At 35.2% G+C, this 18,574-nt stretch overlaps 1 protein-coding gene across 5 annotated transcripts in view; it reads right to left on the bottom strand.

The window, feature by feature from the left end:
- SKAP2 (src kinase associated phosphoprotein 2) overlaps positions 1 to 18,574 on the bottom strand; it is a 254,523-nt gene that overhangs the window by 44,362 nt on the left and 191,587 nt on the right. For all 5 annotated transcript variants that reach the window (XM_053609546.1, XM_053609544.1, XM_053609543.1 and 2 more), the window contains exons 7-9: positions 13,444 to 13,568; positions 12,513 to 12,576; positions 12,014 to 12,151 (exon numbers count right to left, since the gene is read on the bottom strand). In XM_053609546.1, coding sequence (XP_053465521.1) covers positions 12,014 to 12,151; positions 12,513 to 12,576; positions 13,444 to 13,568 — 327 coding nt within the window. The remainder of the gene's footprint in view (positions 1 to 12,013; positions 12,152 to 12,512; positions 12,577 to 13,443; positions 13,569 to 18,574) is intronic.

Raw genomic sequence — 18,574 nt, 5'->3', positions numbered from 1 at the left:
TAGGAATTTCGGAGAATGATGAAGTAGCTGCCAAGGACACAGAGGCCCTTCTACATGAAATTATGAAAGAAAATTTTCCAGACATGCCTAGAGAATCTGAAATTCAGATAGCAGACAGCTTCAGAACCCCAGCACGATTCAACCCCAATAAGCCATCTCCCAGACATATCATAATTAGCTTCACTAAAGTTAACATGAAAGAGAAGATTCTCAAAGCAGCCCGGCGAAAGAAAACTATAACGTACAAAGGTAAGAATATTAGAATAACTGCAGATCTCTCTGCTGAAACTTTTCAAGCAAGAAGAGGCTGGTCATCAACTTTTAATCTCCTAAAGTAAACATAAAATTCATTGTTTGCTTACTAGTTACATCCTTTGATGTTTGTCCTTGTAGATGCCACCTTTTAAAAAATCATAGTTGTGATTCTGTGCTCTTTTAGATCTACTTTCCTGTGGTCTTTAATGAATGAATAGAAGCAAAGGGGAATGTCATTTCCCGGGAAATGTCTTGCTTGAGATGACTAGCTTTCCCAAGGAAATTGGTAATTCAAGCTGGTTCTGTTGGTCACAGTAGATGATCTATCTTTAATGGCACAAAAGACTGATGATATTAGAGCTTTACATCACTCAATGTATTAAATTTCATAAGTTTACATGCTTGAGACTGTGCCCACTGCAATAGTAATGTTAGATTTTAATGAAGTCTTGAGGGTATCAGCTATACCTCAATATACCAGTGATAGTACACGTATACTGTTGAGTGATCATTCTTTTAGGGTTCTGTAGCAATTGATGTTATTAGAAAAAGAACCATAAAGAAAGTTTCTCTTAATTTACCTAATTTAAGACTTTGGACTATTTAGGTATTATTTACTGAATTAAAGGCACTTAACTAAGTACTCTGGGGGATGCCAAGAAATATAGTTTAATCCCTGTCCCTGAGGTACTTATAAATATAATAAAGTTATAATGACCTATCCGTTGCTTATTTGCCAAACAATGACATGAAAAGCTAAACAATAATGTTTACAGAATAGCAGATGTCAACATAAAATTTTTCCAAAAGGTGGGTGTGATTAATTTTCAAATGAATGGTGGTAGGGAAGTTCAGAGAGGCAAAGGTCACTTAATGCTGAGATTGTTAGGTGCAGCTCTTTTGATGTGATGCTTTGAATATGTGTTAATTTCCAAAAAGCTGGAGGATATGATATTCTAACACTACATTTACTATTACAGCATGATGGTACACTACATTTAGTTTTATACCACACTGTGCTTATAGAAATACTGTACTATGTCCAATAAATGTAGAGAATCTCAAGAGCATTTTAATTGTTTCTATTGGAATGACCATGAAGGTTCCACAGGAGTGGGTTTAGAGAAAATATCATATTTATACCAATACTATATAATGGTGTAATAAATATGCAGAATCAACAAGGGTAGTTTCATTATTTCTGATGCAGTGACTATAAAGGTTCCAAATAGGTATTGATAGAAAAGATACGGCCAAGGTATACAGTAACATTATTAAACTTTGGAATTGGTAAGAGTATGATATATGCTTTTTAATTGTTTTATCTATAGTTAGATTTCATATACTATTTCTCTGGTTAAATTATAGCCTATTTGAGAGCCTATTGATCATCTTAGCCCTGCAGATAGTGAGATATATTAGAAAATACAGTAGAGGTGGAGTGGAAAAATGGAAAGCTGAATCAACTAACATTTTATCTATCTGCTAGTTGACTAGATTTTTGTCCTTGATTAATTAACTCAACACACAGATTTAAGTCTGCTTTGTGCTACACAGGTGATGAAGGCACTGAGATGGAGTCCAGGGCAGGGCTAAAGTTAGAGAAGAGGTCAGCCTGTCTGGAGCATGAGGGGTCTGAGGAGCTTAAATGGGATTGAAAAGGTAGATTTGTGTTGGATTACAGAAAGGGCTCAGTGCCTGGTCAGTGAGTGTAGACTTGGTTCAGTAAGCACTGGGGACCCATAAAGGTTAATAAGGAAGGGATTAATTTGACCACATTATATTTTAGGATTGATCTTCCTAAAATATAGTTGGTGTATCTAACAGATCATCAGGTTGGTTGAAGACAGAGAAAAAGAGAGATACATACAAAGAAGTGGGGAAAGCACTCTGGAGCTCTTGTAATGATCCAGAGAAGAAGTGAAAGCCGGAGTGAATGGATAATGTATTAGAACAGTGGTTCTCAACCTTCCTAAAGCCACGGCCCTTTAATACAGTTCCTATGGCTTGCAACCCACAGGTTGAGAATCGCTGTATTAGAGGAAAGAACAGAAATAATTGGCACCTGATCTGATTAAGGGAGGGGGGAGATTAAGGAAGAAGCTGAGGATGGGTTGGAATTTTTTTTTTAAACTTTAGTGACTTTTGGTACTGTTAAAATAGAAAAGAAGAGAAGTACACAGGTTGAGTAACCTTTATCTGAAATGCTTGGGACCAGAAGTGTTTCAGATATCAGATTTTTTAAAATTTGGGATATTTGCATTATACAGGTGAGCATCCCTAATCTGGAAATCCAAAATCCAAAGTGCTCTAATGAACATTTCCTTTGAGTGCCATGTCAGTGCTCAGAAAGTTCTGGGTTATGGAGTGTTTCAGATTTCAGATTAAGGATACCCAACCTGTATTAATAAGGAAGATGGTGAATTTGATCTTAAAGACAAGTTTGATGTGATAGTTGATAGTCATTCTAAATGAAGCCAGAGCTCAGAGGAGAGGCCAGATGTGGAGATGGGATTTGGTTTGTACATTAGCCTTTCTGGGGTCTTTTTTACATGTGTGCCAGTAAATGGTTACTTGATAAGTAAGGACAATGTGATTCCTAACATATTTCTGTTGAAAGGCAGTATAGTTATTAAGAGCTTGACCTCCAGAGTCAGAATGTCTAATTTCTGATCCCAATTCTTACAAGTTGAACTCTAAACAGGTTATTGAATTTTTCTGTGCCTTAGTTTCCTTACCTGTAAAATAGAGATAGTATTATAATAATACCTACACCATATTTATGCTTATTAAATGAAATAATACTTAAGAAAGCACTGAGACATGCTCAGTGTCAACTATTATCCTTACAATTATCATCATATCTTTTACATTCTTTTGGTAAGCCAGCTACCCAGTGCTTGACCATAAGCATCCACATGCTATGATAGTAGAAGACACAAGGTTGCTCTGGGAGAGAGTGTAAAGCAAGAAAGAGCTTTTCAAATACAATTTTTTCATCTCATTAAACAGCATTTAACATACAGTAGGACCTCTGTAAGTTGACCACCCAAGGGACTAACAAACTGCTCAACATACAGACCCAGTCAACATAAGGAACTAGGCCTACTATACTGAAATGTACACGTGGTACACATCCATCTATAAAAATTAGGTCGACTTAAGGAGGTGGTCACTGGAGGGTGGTCAGCTATGGAGGTTGCACTGTATGTGTGCAAACTTACGTAATTATACGGGTCAGCCTCACTGTCACAATTCAACACACATGCTTCAGATGACATTTACGCACACAAGGCTATGATTCTGTCCTACAAAGCCCCTGCTTAACCAGTCTCTTGTGTCTCTCACCAATCTCATTTGAACATGTCTGTCTGGTGGAGTGGCCTCATTTCTTGTTCTTGAACACCCTACCCCTGTTCTCTGTGCCTGGAAGGTGCTTCATTTGGCACTTGGCTGTTACCAGTTTTATTCAAGAGATTTCAGTTTAAATGCGACCTCGCCCTTGACCATGGAATATAAGATAGTTTCTCCTTCTCACATTATCCTTTTATCTTCTTTCACAGCACTTACTACAATCCATAATTCTCTTAATAAGGACCAGTTTGTTCATGACCAAACTCCCAACACTTAGAATAGAATATGCTGCTCTAGGAGGTTGAGGCAGGTGGATTGCTTGATCTCAGGAGTTCAAGACCAGCCTGAGCAAGAGTGAGACCCTGTCTGTACTAAAAATAGAGAAACTAGCCTGGTGTCATGGCAGGAGCCCATAGTCCCAGTTACTCAGGGAGGCTGAGGCAAGTGGATTGCTTGAGCCCAGGAGTTTGAGATTGCTATGAGTTATGATGCTACAGCACTCTAGTCTGGGGCAACAGATTGAGACGGTGTACAAAAAAAAAAAAAGAGTAGAATCAGCACATAATAGGCTTTCCATAAATATTTGCTGACTGAATTAAGTGCATAATAACAAGATCATATAAGAAGAAAAGACAAGGCAAAAAACAAAATCTTCATTATTGAAGTGATAAAGAATAAAATGGCTGGGTGGCACCTGTGGCTCAAGGAGTAGGGCGCCAGTCCCATATGCCGGAGGTGGTGGGTTCAAACCCAGCCCTTGGCCAAAACACACACACACACACAAAAAGAATAAACTGGAAAAAAATAATTTGAAACAACCAGTAAGCATCAGGAAATGTTAAAATCTAATATAGTGCTGAGAGGCTTATTTATAAATATGATAAGTAACTAGAAAGCAAAATGGGGAAGATCAAAGGTGGAGATAGTTTCAAGACCAAAAAAGTGGCCAGCAAAATCAAATTTCCAGAGATAAATTTGAGGAACGATGACCAACACTGAGAGAGTACTAATACCTTTGAAGACTTTAAAGAAGCTGTTTTAGTTAATGGATAAAGACAAAAACCAAACGGCCAGGGGTTAAGAAGGAAGAGAAGACAGAACCAAAGAGAGCTCTCCCAAGGATTTTAGGCTGAAGAGAAGCAGAGTTATGCTACATTGTCCAGTTTCACCGGGATCAGGAATGTGAAAAGAGGCTCAGACAAGGAGGCAGAATGGAGATCTGGTTCCAAAAAGAGATCAAAAATCCCACTCAGACTCTACAAGTGAATTTCCTCATTCTACAAAAAAAAAAAAATTTCTGCACCATCTCAACTCCTGTAATAAGGTAAGGTGCAAAGGAGCTAATGAATAACTGGCTAAAAGAAGTTATTATTTCTCTGTAAAAATTCTAATGAAATTCTAATAAAGAGGAGCAAATCCATAAAAGACTGTTTTATTTGAAACAAAATCTAGGTAAAATTTCACTTAAGCTTAATTTAGATTATTGGATTTTTTTCCCACTTTATTGAAAGCTTTGCACTGCTCAACTACAGCACTGGCTGAGGCCAGATATGAAGAGTGCTGCTTCTATTTATCACTGACATTTTGTTGAACTTGTCCATTCTTATTAATCATTGCTTTAAAGTAAGCAGCTGAGAACTCTTAGGAAGCTGATATTCCCAGCTGACTTATCTGCAAAAATGGTGCAGCCTGATACTCTAGTGCAGCAGCGTGTTTCCATAGCTATACCTGTTCATGTAGCTGTATATGTGTGCATACATACTTTTTTCTTGTACCTAAAGAAGAAAATAAACTTTTGTGAAGCTAATATGAACTTTATCATATTCTGTGTTCTGAAAGCATGGAGGAATTAAAAACAAAATCAGGCTGTGATCTGTTTATATTCTACATGGGAGGTAAATCATATTTGCAGAATAAAGATTCCAGTTAAAAAGTCTAATATGGGGTGACGCCTGTGGCTTAAAGAGTAGGGCGCCGGCCCCACATACCGGAGGTGGCAGGTTCAAACCTGGCCCCAGCCAAAAATTGCAAAAAAAAAAAAAAAAGTCTAATATGAAGCTGGCTAGAAGCTATGCCTTTAAGTGAGTTGTTGAGATTTCTTTGTAACAAATGATAAAGTATTCAGCTACGTTCAGACACAAAACCTACAGTGCGGCCTTCTGGCACCCTGTTAGGATTCTTCATCTAAGGTTCACTATAAAATCTTAATATCCCAGTCCCATGAGTACAATTTTTCATTTTGTTTTATAAATGTCAGCATTTTAGTTCGATTAGAGTCAGTGACATTCTGTTGGTTCCTAACAACGTAAACAAAAATATGTGAGTCTGAAAATTTTGAATTCAGTGGCTAAATAATCCAAACCACCAATATTTTCTGGTGATTCTATTCAGTCTTAAAAATACATCTTTTTGTATAGTTTTGATAGTTCCTATTCTAAAGGACTCTCCTTTTTTCTTTCTAAACATTTAAATGCACTTATTTTATAGTTATTTTTCAGATTTTTCTCTCATCTCCAGTTCTTATTCCCATGATATATTCTTAAGGCAATAAGGTACAAGTATTTATTTTTTTAATTATTTAAAAAAAATTTTCTCATGGCCTGGAAAATAGTTCACTTTTTTGTTTTGTTTGATCTTGGAGTTTTTTTTTTTTGGTTTATTTTTAGACATGGTCTCACTCTGTAGCTTGGGCCAGAGTGCAGTGGTGTCATCACAGTTCACTGCAACCTCACACTTCTGGGCTCAAGCGATCCTCCTACAACGCTGGAACTATAGGTATGTGCCATCATGCCTATCTAATTTTTCTATTTTTTATAGAGATGGGGTCTTTCTATGTTGCTCAGGTTGGTATTGAACTCCTAGCCTCAAATGATCCTCCTGCCTTGGCCTCCCATAGTGTTAGAATTACAGTGTGAGCTAAGATTCCCAGTCTACCCTCTGGGGCATAGATCATCTTAAGCTTATTAGTCTCTTCAAAGTCCAGGTCCAAAAAGAAAGTCCCTGAGACAGTCTACCCCTAATAAAGCTACCTGTCAAATTCCAGGTGGCCTGGAATTACTTAGCCCTGCATTCTCCCAGAAAGCCTGATTCCTTTCAAAGACAATCCAATTGCTCACCCTTCAACCTCAAAAGAATCACCCTATCAGAATAGGTTAAACCAAGTATCAACACATCAAAATATAAAAAATCCTCTTCCTTCACAGATAATAGCTCCTGAATATAGAGAAAATGCTTCCCTCCATTTTAGTCTTTGTAGCTTGTTCATTTCCATAAGACAGACTGAATTTCAATTACCATCCCTTAAAGAAAGCAAGTTACATCTGATCTCTTATAATCTAGAAACACACTATACAATCCTAGTTTTATATATATAAGAAAACTTATGTCTACATAAACATTAATAAACTCCTACATGGAGCTTAGATTATGGATCTTTGTAATTCAAGAGATATGATTAAAAGACGATAAACCAAAAGCTGTCCATTACATCCATGTGGCCAGGATCGCAGCACGACTGGCAATGTGGGTCAGATAATTCTTTGTGGTGGCTTTCCTGTGCTTTGTAAGATATTTGGCAGCAGCCAGGCCTGGCCTCCATCCATGAGATGTCTTTCTCACACACATACACACACACACACACACACACCCTAGTTATGGCACCCAAAATTGTCTCTGGGCATTGCCAAATATACCCTGGGAGCCAAAATCTTCCCTGGTTGAGAAGCACTGGTGAGGCTCCAATTTGCAAAAATGAGTCATTTTATCTCTCTATCAATAGAAATATGTGCTTTGCATGCACACTGGTATTTTGGGTTTTAATATGTATTTAACCATCTCTTGTAATGAAAAGAACTTGCTATGCCAATGGCAAAGAAGAAAAAAGCGGCATGAAGAGCAAAACTATATTCCAAAGCTTCATACATATTATGTAATAGGCAACATAAGGAACACTAAAAACACATCCATATTCAGCAACGATAAATATACAAGCAAACAGATGTGTGCAGTGATCTCAATTTATGAATGTTTCATTTTTGTATAACTTCAGATAACCTTGCAGCAGAGTTTAGAGCTGAAGCTGTCCAAAAATTTGACTCTAATCTAGTTATCTACTCAGGAAAAAAAAATATTTATCACACTATATATTATGATACAATATCACTACACTTAATAAGCCTATAATTCAGTACCACAGTTAAAAAAAAAAAAAGAATGTTAGCAGGCTACCTGAATTAAATAGTATTAAAATGTTGAATATAGTGTTTCTATGAAAATTAATTGACATCTTTCTATTGCAGTCCAAAAAAGAAATGATAAAAACTGGTGATGTCTGGACCTACCATCACTTAAAACAATGTTAATACCAAAATGCAGGGTCCCCTATAACCTTGACATTAACTTGGTAATATGAATGATAATTATTTGGGATAAAAGTAAAGCTAAAATGTATTTTGGGGATTTGTAACTACTTCTTGATTGAATTAGCATTCATGTACACTTACTAGAAATAACTTCAAATTTAAGTACATAAACACTAATTCTTTTTTGTACATACATGATACTTTCATTGAAAAAAATTTATGCTGCATTTTACTTTATATTCCATTTTAGATGTAGACAGCTGAACTGAATAAATTTAAAATGTAATCGAATGATCAAAGGATAAAAACATCCTTTTCTGACTCAGAATAGTTCAATCTGTCATTACAATAAGAAAAATGAATTCACACTTAAAAAATAAGCTAATAGAATAAAAATTTGTCTTCCTGTTTTATGCTGCCCTCTCACCTCCAGTCCACTAGCCAGAAGACATTTCAAGTGCAATTCCTCTGAAAGCTATAGATTCAATAGGTTAATGGGTAGTTACTACTCTTGTTGCTGGGCTGATTCTATTCAGTCTGTATCTAAACAAATGTTGTTGTTGTTGTTTCTACATAATTTCCTGATATTAAAGAAAAAAAAGTCAAGTGCCAGGGTAAGTAGAAGACAAGAGCGAGTTGGGCCCATTTATTTCTGTACTAATTTCCTAAATATTGCTTTCCCCTTAGAGATTTTACATCAGACAAAAACACTCCTCTGTATTGCCAATGAAATAATAAGCAATCAATTCTGAAATTTGTGCTAAGCCAAATGAACTTATTACTGTAATGAAACGATTTAACACACTTTGGTCAATATATTAGCTGTGCAAATGCAAATATCTACAGTAACATTATAATGGAAGCAAACCTGACTGGCCTATGCTAATAAATAATAAGATGTAAAGATGTGAGAGCATTGGGGTATTTGAAGAAAAATCAAATGCCTTTAATATTCCCCAGAAATGGCATTCTCTCAAATCTTTTGTATATATGGTATAAATCCCCTAAACACAAAGAAATGTTACAAGTATATTCTTATTCTTTTATGAAGTCATTAAAAATTAATGAATAACAAATTAAAGAGAAGATACTGTAATAAAGTTAGGCTATGCTAACTGAAAAATCATTACAATGAAGCTATTTACGTGTATACTCACATAGAATTATAAACATTTTTTGAGGGATATTTTGCAATACAGTATTGTAAAACAATGTTTTCTTCTTACCCTTGAAACAAACATGGTAGGTTTATTTTACCTTTCTTTTTAAAAAAATATACTACACTGTAATTAAGTAAATGAGATGAAAGCTATGTTAATTAGTAGGATGTAAGCACTCCAATTTGTACAAATAATCAACACACTGAATCCCACAAAGGCATAAATGTATTCATGATCTATGTACATATGACTTAATAAAAAATAAAATAAAAATATACTTACTAGAGAAAGAGCTTTATTTCCTCAGAAAAAGTGCTTTGTGATTTAAAGTAGCATGCTGAACACTTAGATTTTTCTTCAAAGACATTTGTATGCCTTATCTTTCAACTAAGAGGATTAGTTTTCAACGATACTATGTAATTGAAAATTATGTTGAAAATTGTATTGAAATGGTAGTATTACTTAATTCTGGGAACTTAACCAGTCAGCTATCAAAGACGCATGGTTTTTCGTAAAGAACTGGAAAAATACCAAGTTTGTAAATGTGCTCAATAATTTTCTACTGTCCTCAACCCCCCCACCTTAAAATTACATTTGAATTTCACAGAATGAAAGCAATAAGCTTAATTCTTATCCTGAATGAGAGATTGTTTTTTAAATTTAAAAAATTACCTTGCTAGTTTTAGACATTTAATCCAACAAAACCTTCTATTCTGACACAACTTAGGCGTTCACTAGGAAAAAATCCCCTCTGTAGCTGTTGGCTCAGACTCGACAAACTTGCTGAACTGTGCAGATGTTAAGGCAGCTCTCAGTCACACCAGGGCAGAAAGAAGAACTAGACATTCCACAGCTGCCTACAACAGCTTCCTTCCCAGGGGCACAGTTGCAGGCTCTATCAAGCCCAATCACTTCGTACATCCCAGGCAGGAGTAAAAAAATCCCAGAGCAGCTTAAATTTCTCCCAGAACCATAGTAAGAAGTAACACTACTTAAAGAGTAACCAGTTATTTTCAACAATTATGTGGCTGTAGGCCAAAAAAATAAAGAACATCTGTAGTGGGAGAAAATAAAAGATGTTTCATACTCTGAAAATTTCAAGCTACTTTTAGGAGATCTTCCTTCAGTCTTTGTTATAAAAATAACTATGAATATTTGATTTTTATTCCTGATAATTATTTTTCCTTTGGGGTGTGGAGAAAGAATAGTCAAGTTGAAGAAATGCAGAACTAAACAGTTAATTCAACAATTATAATGTAATGCATTCATGGCAGGGTTTAAAAGAGATGAATATAATAATATAATAATGTAAAAGGTGGCAGTAATATCATGTTTAAAGGTAACCCACTCTTCCATTTTATATCAGTATATATTCTCACAAGTTCTTTCAAACAATTAATGCTTTTATTAATACTAAATTGTATTAATAAAATAGTGTGACTAAAAACAAGCAGCTAGAAAATATTCTTCCCTACTTGAGGATAATTAATGCCACAGTAGATAACATTTCCTTAGGATAAAACAGAAACATACAGCTATACTAAATAATAGAAATATACAGAGCACTGTTCCCTACAAAATTATTCTTTTATACTAGTAATCTTCTGCTGGGGTAGTAAAAGACAATATGTAGATGTATAGGAGTATATAGTTATTATAACAACTTAAATTTATAATGTTAGTACACTAATTAATTATTACTTGGTCAAAAAAAATCATTGTACCTTCACATAAGCACTTGTAAGAATTCACCAGATATGGTAATTAAAGCAGTGATGATGATGATGTTATAAATTTACTGTGAGCTTAGTATGATTCACGCTTTTGATACATTACCTCATTTACCCCTCCCAATGATATTATTTCCATTTTATAGATGAAGAAATTAACTTATAAAGTCATGAGCTAGTAAACAGTACAGCCTGAATTTAAAATTTTTGACTCTAAAGTCCATGCTGTAGTTATTATGCTTTACTGTGTTGAAAACTACATTTTTATGTTAATTTGGAACACTTTAAGTATTTTTAAAATCAATTTTAAAGGCTTATACTGCCATTAAATTCTTCTATTCAGAGAAAAATAGCCTCTCCACATGAGATGTTAGTTGAATCTCGCTTACATTGTTTATGTTCCCTTTTTCTTCACAAACTACTGACTTCTTTAACAGCCAGAAAAGGCTCATCTTTAACCTAGAGTATTGGTAATGCAATATTTTCCTGAATGTTAAAAAATTTCAAATGCCTATCTTTCTGTTTTAAGTTGGTCTTCCAAACTACAAGTTAATATACAACAAATACTGAGGCATGTAAACACTAAAATAGGCCTAAAATTTTAGAATAAAAAACCTATTTGATTTCATATTGATTGTAAAATAGCAATAGGAATACTTTAAGCCTCAAAGGCCTTTGTTTGTAGTTCAAGACAATGCAATACATGACAACAAAGAGAAATATATGAGGCAGAAGTTAATGACATATGGGATGTGTACAGAACTTCTGGTTAATGCAAGTTCCAAGATGTGTAAATACAAAGTGATGTGTGAGTTGGTAGAAAAAACTATAAGGCAAGTCAATTTTTTAATTGAAAAATTATGTAGCATAAACAATGGTAATGAGCTAAAAGTGCCAAGAGATTAGGATTGTATCTGCTTCATGTTCCATTCACTTTTCATAAGTGTACTTTCACTCACTTGAAACATCTGAAACAGAACCCTTTTTGTAAAAGAGTTTTGCAGATCTTCTTTATCCTTGTTCTTAATAGCTCACCAATTTCTACTAAAATTGCCAACTTGATTACATATGACATGCACACACACACACACACACACACACTTTCTCACAAAGAGCCCTAAAATTTTTAGAAGAAACACTAGAAAATAAATACCTGGAAGCTCTTCATAAATTTCATCATCTATGGGTTGACTTCTTATTGGTGCACTGCCTACAGGTAGAGGATGATCAACATCATCATATAATTCTCCCCTCTCATCATCATCCTCAGGAATAATATCAGATTCCATGTCTACAAAATATATTTCATGAAGTAAATTTTACAAGCATGCAAAAGAGATTTCTTAAAACTATACTCATAAATAAACGCAGCCCTACAAAGTAACAACAGTATTGTTGTATGCCATATCCTTACTTGAAAACATTTCTAAAAAATTGGTTGTGTTGTGAACATATGAATTTTAAAGTTGCCAACTGGTACTTTTAGAAAAGATGCTTTTACAAATCTAAAGTGAATGTTCTCATATTAATACAAGTCACATTTCCTTGGTCGTTCTCATAGAAGTCAATAAGCTTTTGCATATGAAAACCCAAAGCACTCAGTTATTCAGTATTTAATGACTGTAGTAACTTGTCTAATGGATTGCTCTTACCTTGTAATACAAAGTTCAGCTGCTGTACCCATTCCTCGGCATCTTTGGGAGAAGCTGCTGTAAACTAATAAAAAACAAACAGTAAGAATAAAAATCACCACAACAGAAATGAAAGGTATGAGGTATCTTGCATTCTTACCATTTCTTTACAACCATTAGTAATTCTTTTCATGTCTAGGGATACTTTTCTTGCAAGGATGCTTTTTATAATGTACAGTTAATTTTGACAAATTTATGTAATTGAAGCAGAGGATGATGAATTTGAAACTGCGATCAGCAGCTGGCAGCTGTGCAGTAAAAAAAGCTGCTTCTCTTCATCAGTGTCAAAGACAGAACTGATGAACAAAATTTGCCCTTGACAATTAGAAGACACCCATGAATTTCTTTAGACTGCTGGGTACAGTTTTCTTAAAAATGTTCTTGTCAGATTCCAACACACTACCTGACAACTTAATTAACTGGCTTTCAACTGCAATCTCAGATATTTAAAACTTATTAAACATGCATTCCATATTGATGCCTAGCTGATAGCTCCTGAATTGTAGAGGTGATACAGGCCTTCACCTTCATTTTCTCCCACACCCCTAAGCAAATACTCTAGGTATTTTTCTTTTGATAATCTCACTCTTTCTGCTATGTAATTTGTTTAGAAAATCACACAGTTCTATTAAAATAGATATAAAACGCAACATGTGAAGTAATTGATAAATTACATATTCTCTTGATCTTTTACAAGACGATAACACTTGAACTAATCTGAAATTGTTTAAAAATATAATTTCTCTTACATAAATGTTCCATGTATAAAACCCAGTATTTTTATTATTATTAACATGTCAGAGAGAGTTGTTTTAACAAAATGTTAACGTCCCTATAAATGAAATCAGAACATTTTATCAACTTAATTTCAAGGCAACCTAAAAACTACAACCTGATAGACACGTTTATCAGGAGCAGAAATTTCAAAACAGCAGTCTTTCTTCCCATCCTTCCTCAGGGTGTTATTCATTCTGACATTGTAGCCATCTATCGCAAATTCACCTTTCTGTTGTTTGTCTGTTGCAGATAAAACAAGAATTAGAATTTCATTTACTTCAGTGAATAGAAATGTTCAGTCAATTATCTTTTATTAAATTGTCTTTGTCAATTGTTGGAAAAAGTATTTCTTGGTCATGCTGCTTTAGTAATACAATGTTTAAATGATATTTCCAGAAATTGTTTTTAATTCTAAAATATGGAAGTATTTGGGATGGTTGAGTTTAAAAAGAATATCTTAGGGAACCAGGGGAATAGTTCTGTAGATGATCATATTGTTCAGAAGGAATTATGGAAATATGAGGGAAAACCCCAAAACCTAGAATTTAGAAGTTTCTAGACAAACCCACTACAAGCCCATGGCTCTTTCGGACTTAGGAAGCACAGGAAAGGCTGTCCAGTTGAAAACGTACAGGATATTACATACTATTATCTTCTTTCATCAACCCCTCCCCACCACTCCCTTGATTGCCAAAAATGCCTCTAAAACAAAACTTTTCTTAAACAATAAAAAATTCTGGCTTGGTGCCTGTAGCTAAGTGGTTAGCCCACATACACCAGGGCTGGCGGGTTTGATCCCGGCCTGGGCCTGCTAAACAACAATGACCACTACAACCAAAAAAGAGCCAGGTGTGGTAGCAGGAGCCTGTAGTCCCAGCTACTTGGGAGGCTGAGGCAAGAGAATCACTTAAGCCCAAGAGTCTGAGGTTGCTGTGAGCTGTGACACTACAGCACTCTACCAAGGGTGACATAGTGAAACTCTTGTCACCAAAAAAAAAAAAAAAAAAAATTCTCTTCACTTGGCATGAATCTAACTCTAAATTTAAAAAGCAAAGTAAAGCAAAACAAAATAAAACTACCAATTGCAAAAAAACATGCAAAAGGAAAATAAACTATTTGGACAAAGAAGAGAAAAGTATAAAGCAAGTATAGGAGCATTAAAGCCCACCAAGAAGGAACGCTTCTTAACCAGTCAGGGAACAGCTGAACTGGTAGAGCACATCTGAACTCCACATGGTGAAGAGTCAAAAGAAAAGATGACTTGGGCTTTGGTCAGATATTAAAGACAAAGTAGGAATATAACAAAGGATTTAATATGCTGAAACTGAAAATAAAATTAATTTTGCTATTCACTCAGTTACACCATTGTGATAGAAAAGCTGTATGGCTATAGATTTATTTTCTAGATTAACGCACAACAGAAGAATCATGAGCAAGGATAAATTGTCTCTTTTATTGAGCTCAGGGCAATACAGAAATACTTCCACATTGGGGATGAAGGGCTCTCTCAACTCAGTGCACCAATATAATACAGTAGAACCTCAGTAGTTGACCACCACCCTTCATTGACCACCTCCTTAAGTTGACCAAATTTTCAAATTTTCTTTCTTTCTTTTTTTTTTTTTTTTTTGAGACAGTCGCTCACTCTTGCTCAGGCCAGTCTCAAACTCCTGAACTCAAGCAATCTACCCACCTCAACCTCCCAGACTGCTAAGATTACAGGCATGAGCCACCAGGCCCAGCCTACCAAATTTTCATAGACTGAACATGCACCACTTGTACCATGGCCCAGCCTCTTTATGTTGACTACCTCCATATGACCAGTTTGTTACAGTCCCTTGGGTGGTCGACCTACAGAGGTTCTACTGTATATATATCTTCTTTTCTTAAATACATTAAATGCTTGAGTAACATGCATGTTTTAGTATGCATGCACATTTTATTCCAAATATCAAATGAGAAAAAAATCTGTATTAGAAATTCTTAACGTAATCCCATAAAATCTAATCATATTTAGTCAAAATGTATATCTCTTTGTATGAATAAAAAGCAATTCAAATTCAAAATTTCGAAGTTTATTTTACAGAAAAGTCTATAATAAACTCTATGAAGTTCACAAAAAACTACACAGTACTTAAAAATTCAAGCAGCATTTCCCAAGTTGTGTTTTGTGGGATATTAATAGGTTTCTGTGATCAAATAAGTTTGGGAAACTTTTGCTGAATTAAACAAACAAAATTAAACACTTTTGTTAGCCCAGGCCTTCCTGGGGTCCTTAATATATTTACATACTTAATTAAATTTTTAAGAGAAAGATTTAGTATGGAGCATTTTCAAAAATTATTTGCCCATGACACCCCTATTCTTCACAGAACATTTTTTGGATCTAGTTCTCCAGAAAACTATTAGAAAAAAAATTATTAAAATAATAAATGGTTAAGTACAGTTGGTTCCTCTAAAATTCTCAAAAAGGATTAAATCATTCACTCATTCAACAAATTTATATTGAGCACTTAATTTTTTTAATCATACTTCTAAATTTATTTCCTTATATTATGAAAGTTAGTTAGAAACTCAATAAGACATTTTTAAGGTGAAAAACAATTTATGTACTTAAGGAAATCATTTATAAACACAGTCTAAAACTTTTAGGAAAATTTAATTAACTAGATTATAACAGCTCCTCAAAAGTGATTGCTAATGCTTTTTAGTTTTATAAATAGAATGAAAAGCCTTGTAAACTGAACTTAAAAATATAAGGAATAATAAAGTTGCTTAGTAATTTTTAATGTTTATTTTAGAATACTACAGGGGTACATAAATTTTGGTTACATAGTTTGCTTTTGTAAAGTTTGCTTTTGAATTTGAATTTTAAGTCAAAGTTATAGGTATGGCCCTCACCCAGAATCTGTTTGAAGTATCCAATGGATGGGAACTTACCCTTCCCCTTTTCTACTCCCCTACATCCAGATTTTATTGAGTTTTACTGCCTTATGAACACAGGTGTTGATCAACTAGTTTCAACTTAGTATTGAATACATGTGGTGTTTGTTTTTCCATTCTTGTGATACTTCACTTAGGAAAATGGTCTCCAGTTCCATCCAGGTTGTCAAAAAAAATGCTAGGTCACCATCTTTTTTACGGCTACATAGTAGTCTATGCCATACATATACCACATTTTATTAGTCCATTCATTTATTGATGAGCACTTGAGTTGTTTCCAATTTCTTGCAGTTGTGAATTGTGTGTTGCTACTAACATTTGAGGGCAAGTGTCTTTTTTTATACTGAGCACTTTAAACAAGTCAGGCAGCATTATAAATACACTGAGACAAAAGCTAGGAGCAGCTTACAAGGCTTTTCCCAGCTTCCCAATGATCCATCAGACTGCAAAAGGAAGTTAGCTTTCAACACAAAAAATAGTAGTCTGAGGCAAAATATCTTGCCATTCAGGACAATTTTGAGATATTTCCTTAAAATCTCCAGTAGAAACATAATTTTTAAAGATGAGACTTAAAGGAGAGTTGCTCCCTCAAATGAGGAGACTGAGGACAAGAGAGGAGAGATGACTTCTTCAAGGTCACACGAGTATTAGTACCTGATCTATCAATCAGGTACTAACTAATCAGGAAATACAGACAACCAAATAAGAAGGAAATAAAAACCATCTTTAAGGAGGCGGAGCAAGATGGCACACGAGTAACAGCTTCCTTGCATCTGGGCACAGTGAGTCTGGGGAGATAGGACTCCAGGCATCTCTGGCTGGTGGGATCTGCCTATCATCACCCCTGAGAGGATACAGGGAGTCAGCGAGAGACTTCTGGACCCCAACAGGAGGACTAAAACAGTGGAAAACCGACAAGTGGTCGCATGTGTTCAACCTGTCTAAACCCGCCCACAACTTCCACAGGCACGAGAACTTAAAGAGCAAGAGGAAGTGAAAGGAAAATTAGGGCAAGGAAACAGATAAAAGAAATCACTCATGAGGAAGAATCAGCAGAAAACTCCAGGCAACATGAAGAACCAGTCCAGAACAACCCCGCCAAGGGACCATGAGGTAGCTACTGCAGAGGATTCCACTTATACAGAAATGTTAGGAATGACAGAAAGGGAATTTAGAATACACATGATGAAAACAATGAAAGAAATGATGGACACAATGAAGGAAACTGCTAATAAAGTGGAAATTAACCAAAAGGAAATTCAAAAACAGAATCAAATAAGAGATGAACGATATGAAGAATATAAAAAGGATATAGCAGAGCTGAAGGAAATGAAACAGTCAATCAGGGAACTTAAAGATGCAATGGAAAGTATCAGCAACAGGTTAGACCATGCAGAAGAAAGAATTTCAGAGGTAGAAGACAAAGTTTTTGAGATAACTCAAATAGTAAAAGAGGCAGAAAAGAAGAGAGAGAAAGCAGAACGTTCACTGTCAGAATTACGGGACTTTATGAAGCGTTCCAACATACAAGTTATAGTAATTCCAGAAGGGGAAGAAGAATGCCCCAGAGGAATGGAAGCCATACTAGAGAATATTACAAAAGAAAATTTCCCAAATATCACCAAAGATTCTGACACACTGCTTTCAGAGGGATATCGGACCCCAGGTCGCCTCAACTCTAACCGAGCTTCTCCAAGACACATTGTGATGAACCTGTCCAAAGTCAAGACCAAAGAAAAGATTCTGCAAGCTGCCAGGAGTAAGCGCCAGTTGACCTACAGGGGCAAATCCATCAGAGTGACCGCAGACTTCTCTAATGAAACTTTCCAAGCAAGAAGACAATGGTCATCTACCTTTAATCTACTTAAACAGAACAATTTCCAGCCCAGAATTCTGTACCCTGCTAAGCTAAGCTTCAAAATTGACGGAGAAATCAAATCATTTACGTATATACAAACATTGAGGAAATTCGCCACAATAAGACCAGCTTTACAGGAAATTCTTCAACCTGTTCTGCACACTGACCACCACAATGGATCAGCAGCAAAGTAAGAACTCAGAAATTAAAGGACAGAACCAAACCTCCACACTGATGCAAAAGATAAAACTAAGCAATGGACTCTCACCAAATAAGACGAATAGAATACTACCACACTTATCAATTATCTCCATAAATGTTAATGGCTTGAATTCCCCACTGAAGAGACATAGATTGGCTGACTGGATTAAAAAACACAAGCCATCCATTTGCTGTCTGCAAGAAACACACCTGGTTTCAAAAGACAAATTAAAGCTCCGAGTCA

Source organism: Nycticebus coucang, chromosome 11, assembly GCF_027406575.1.
Source record: "Nycticebus coucang isolate mNycCou1 chromosome 11, mNycCou1.pri, whole genome shotgun sequence".
Taxonomy (NCBI): Eukaryota; Metazoa; Chordata; class Mammalia; order Primates; family Lorisidae; genus Nycticebus; species Nycticebus coucang.
This window is presented reverse-complemented; position numbering and strand designations above follow the sequence as displayed.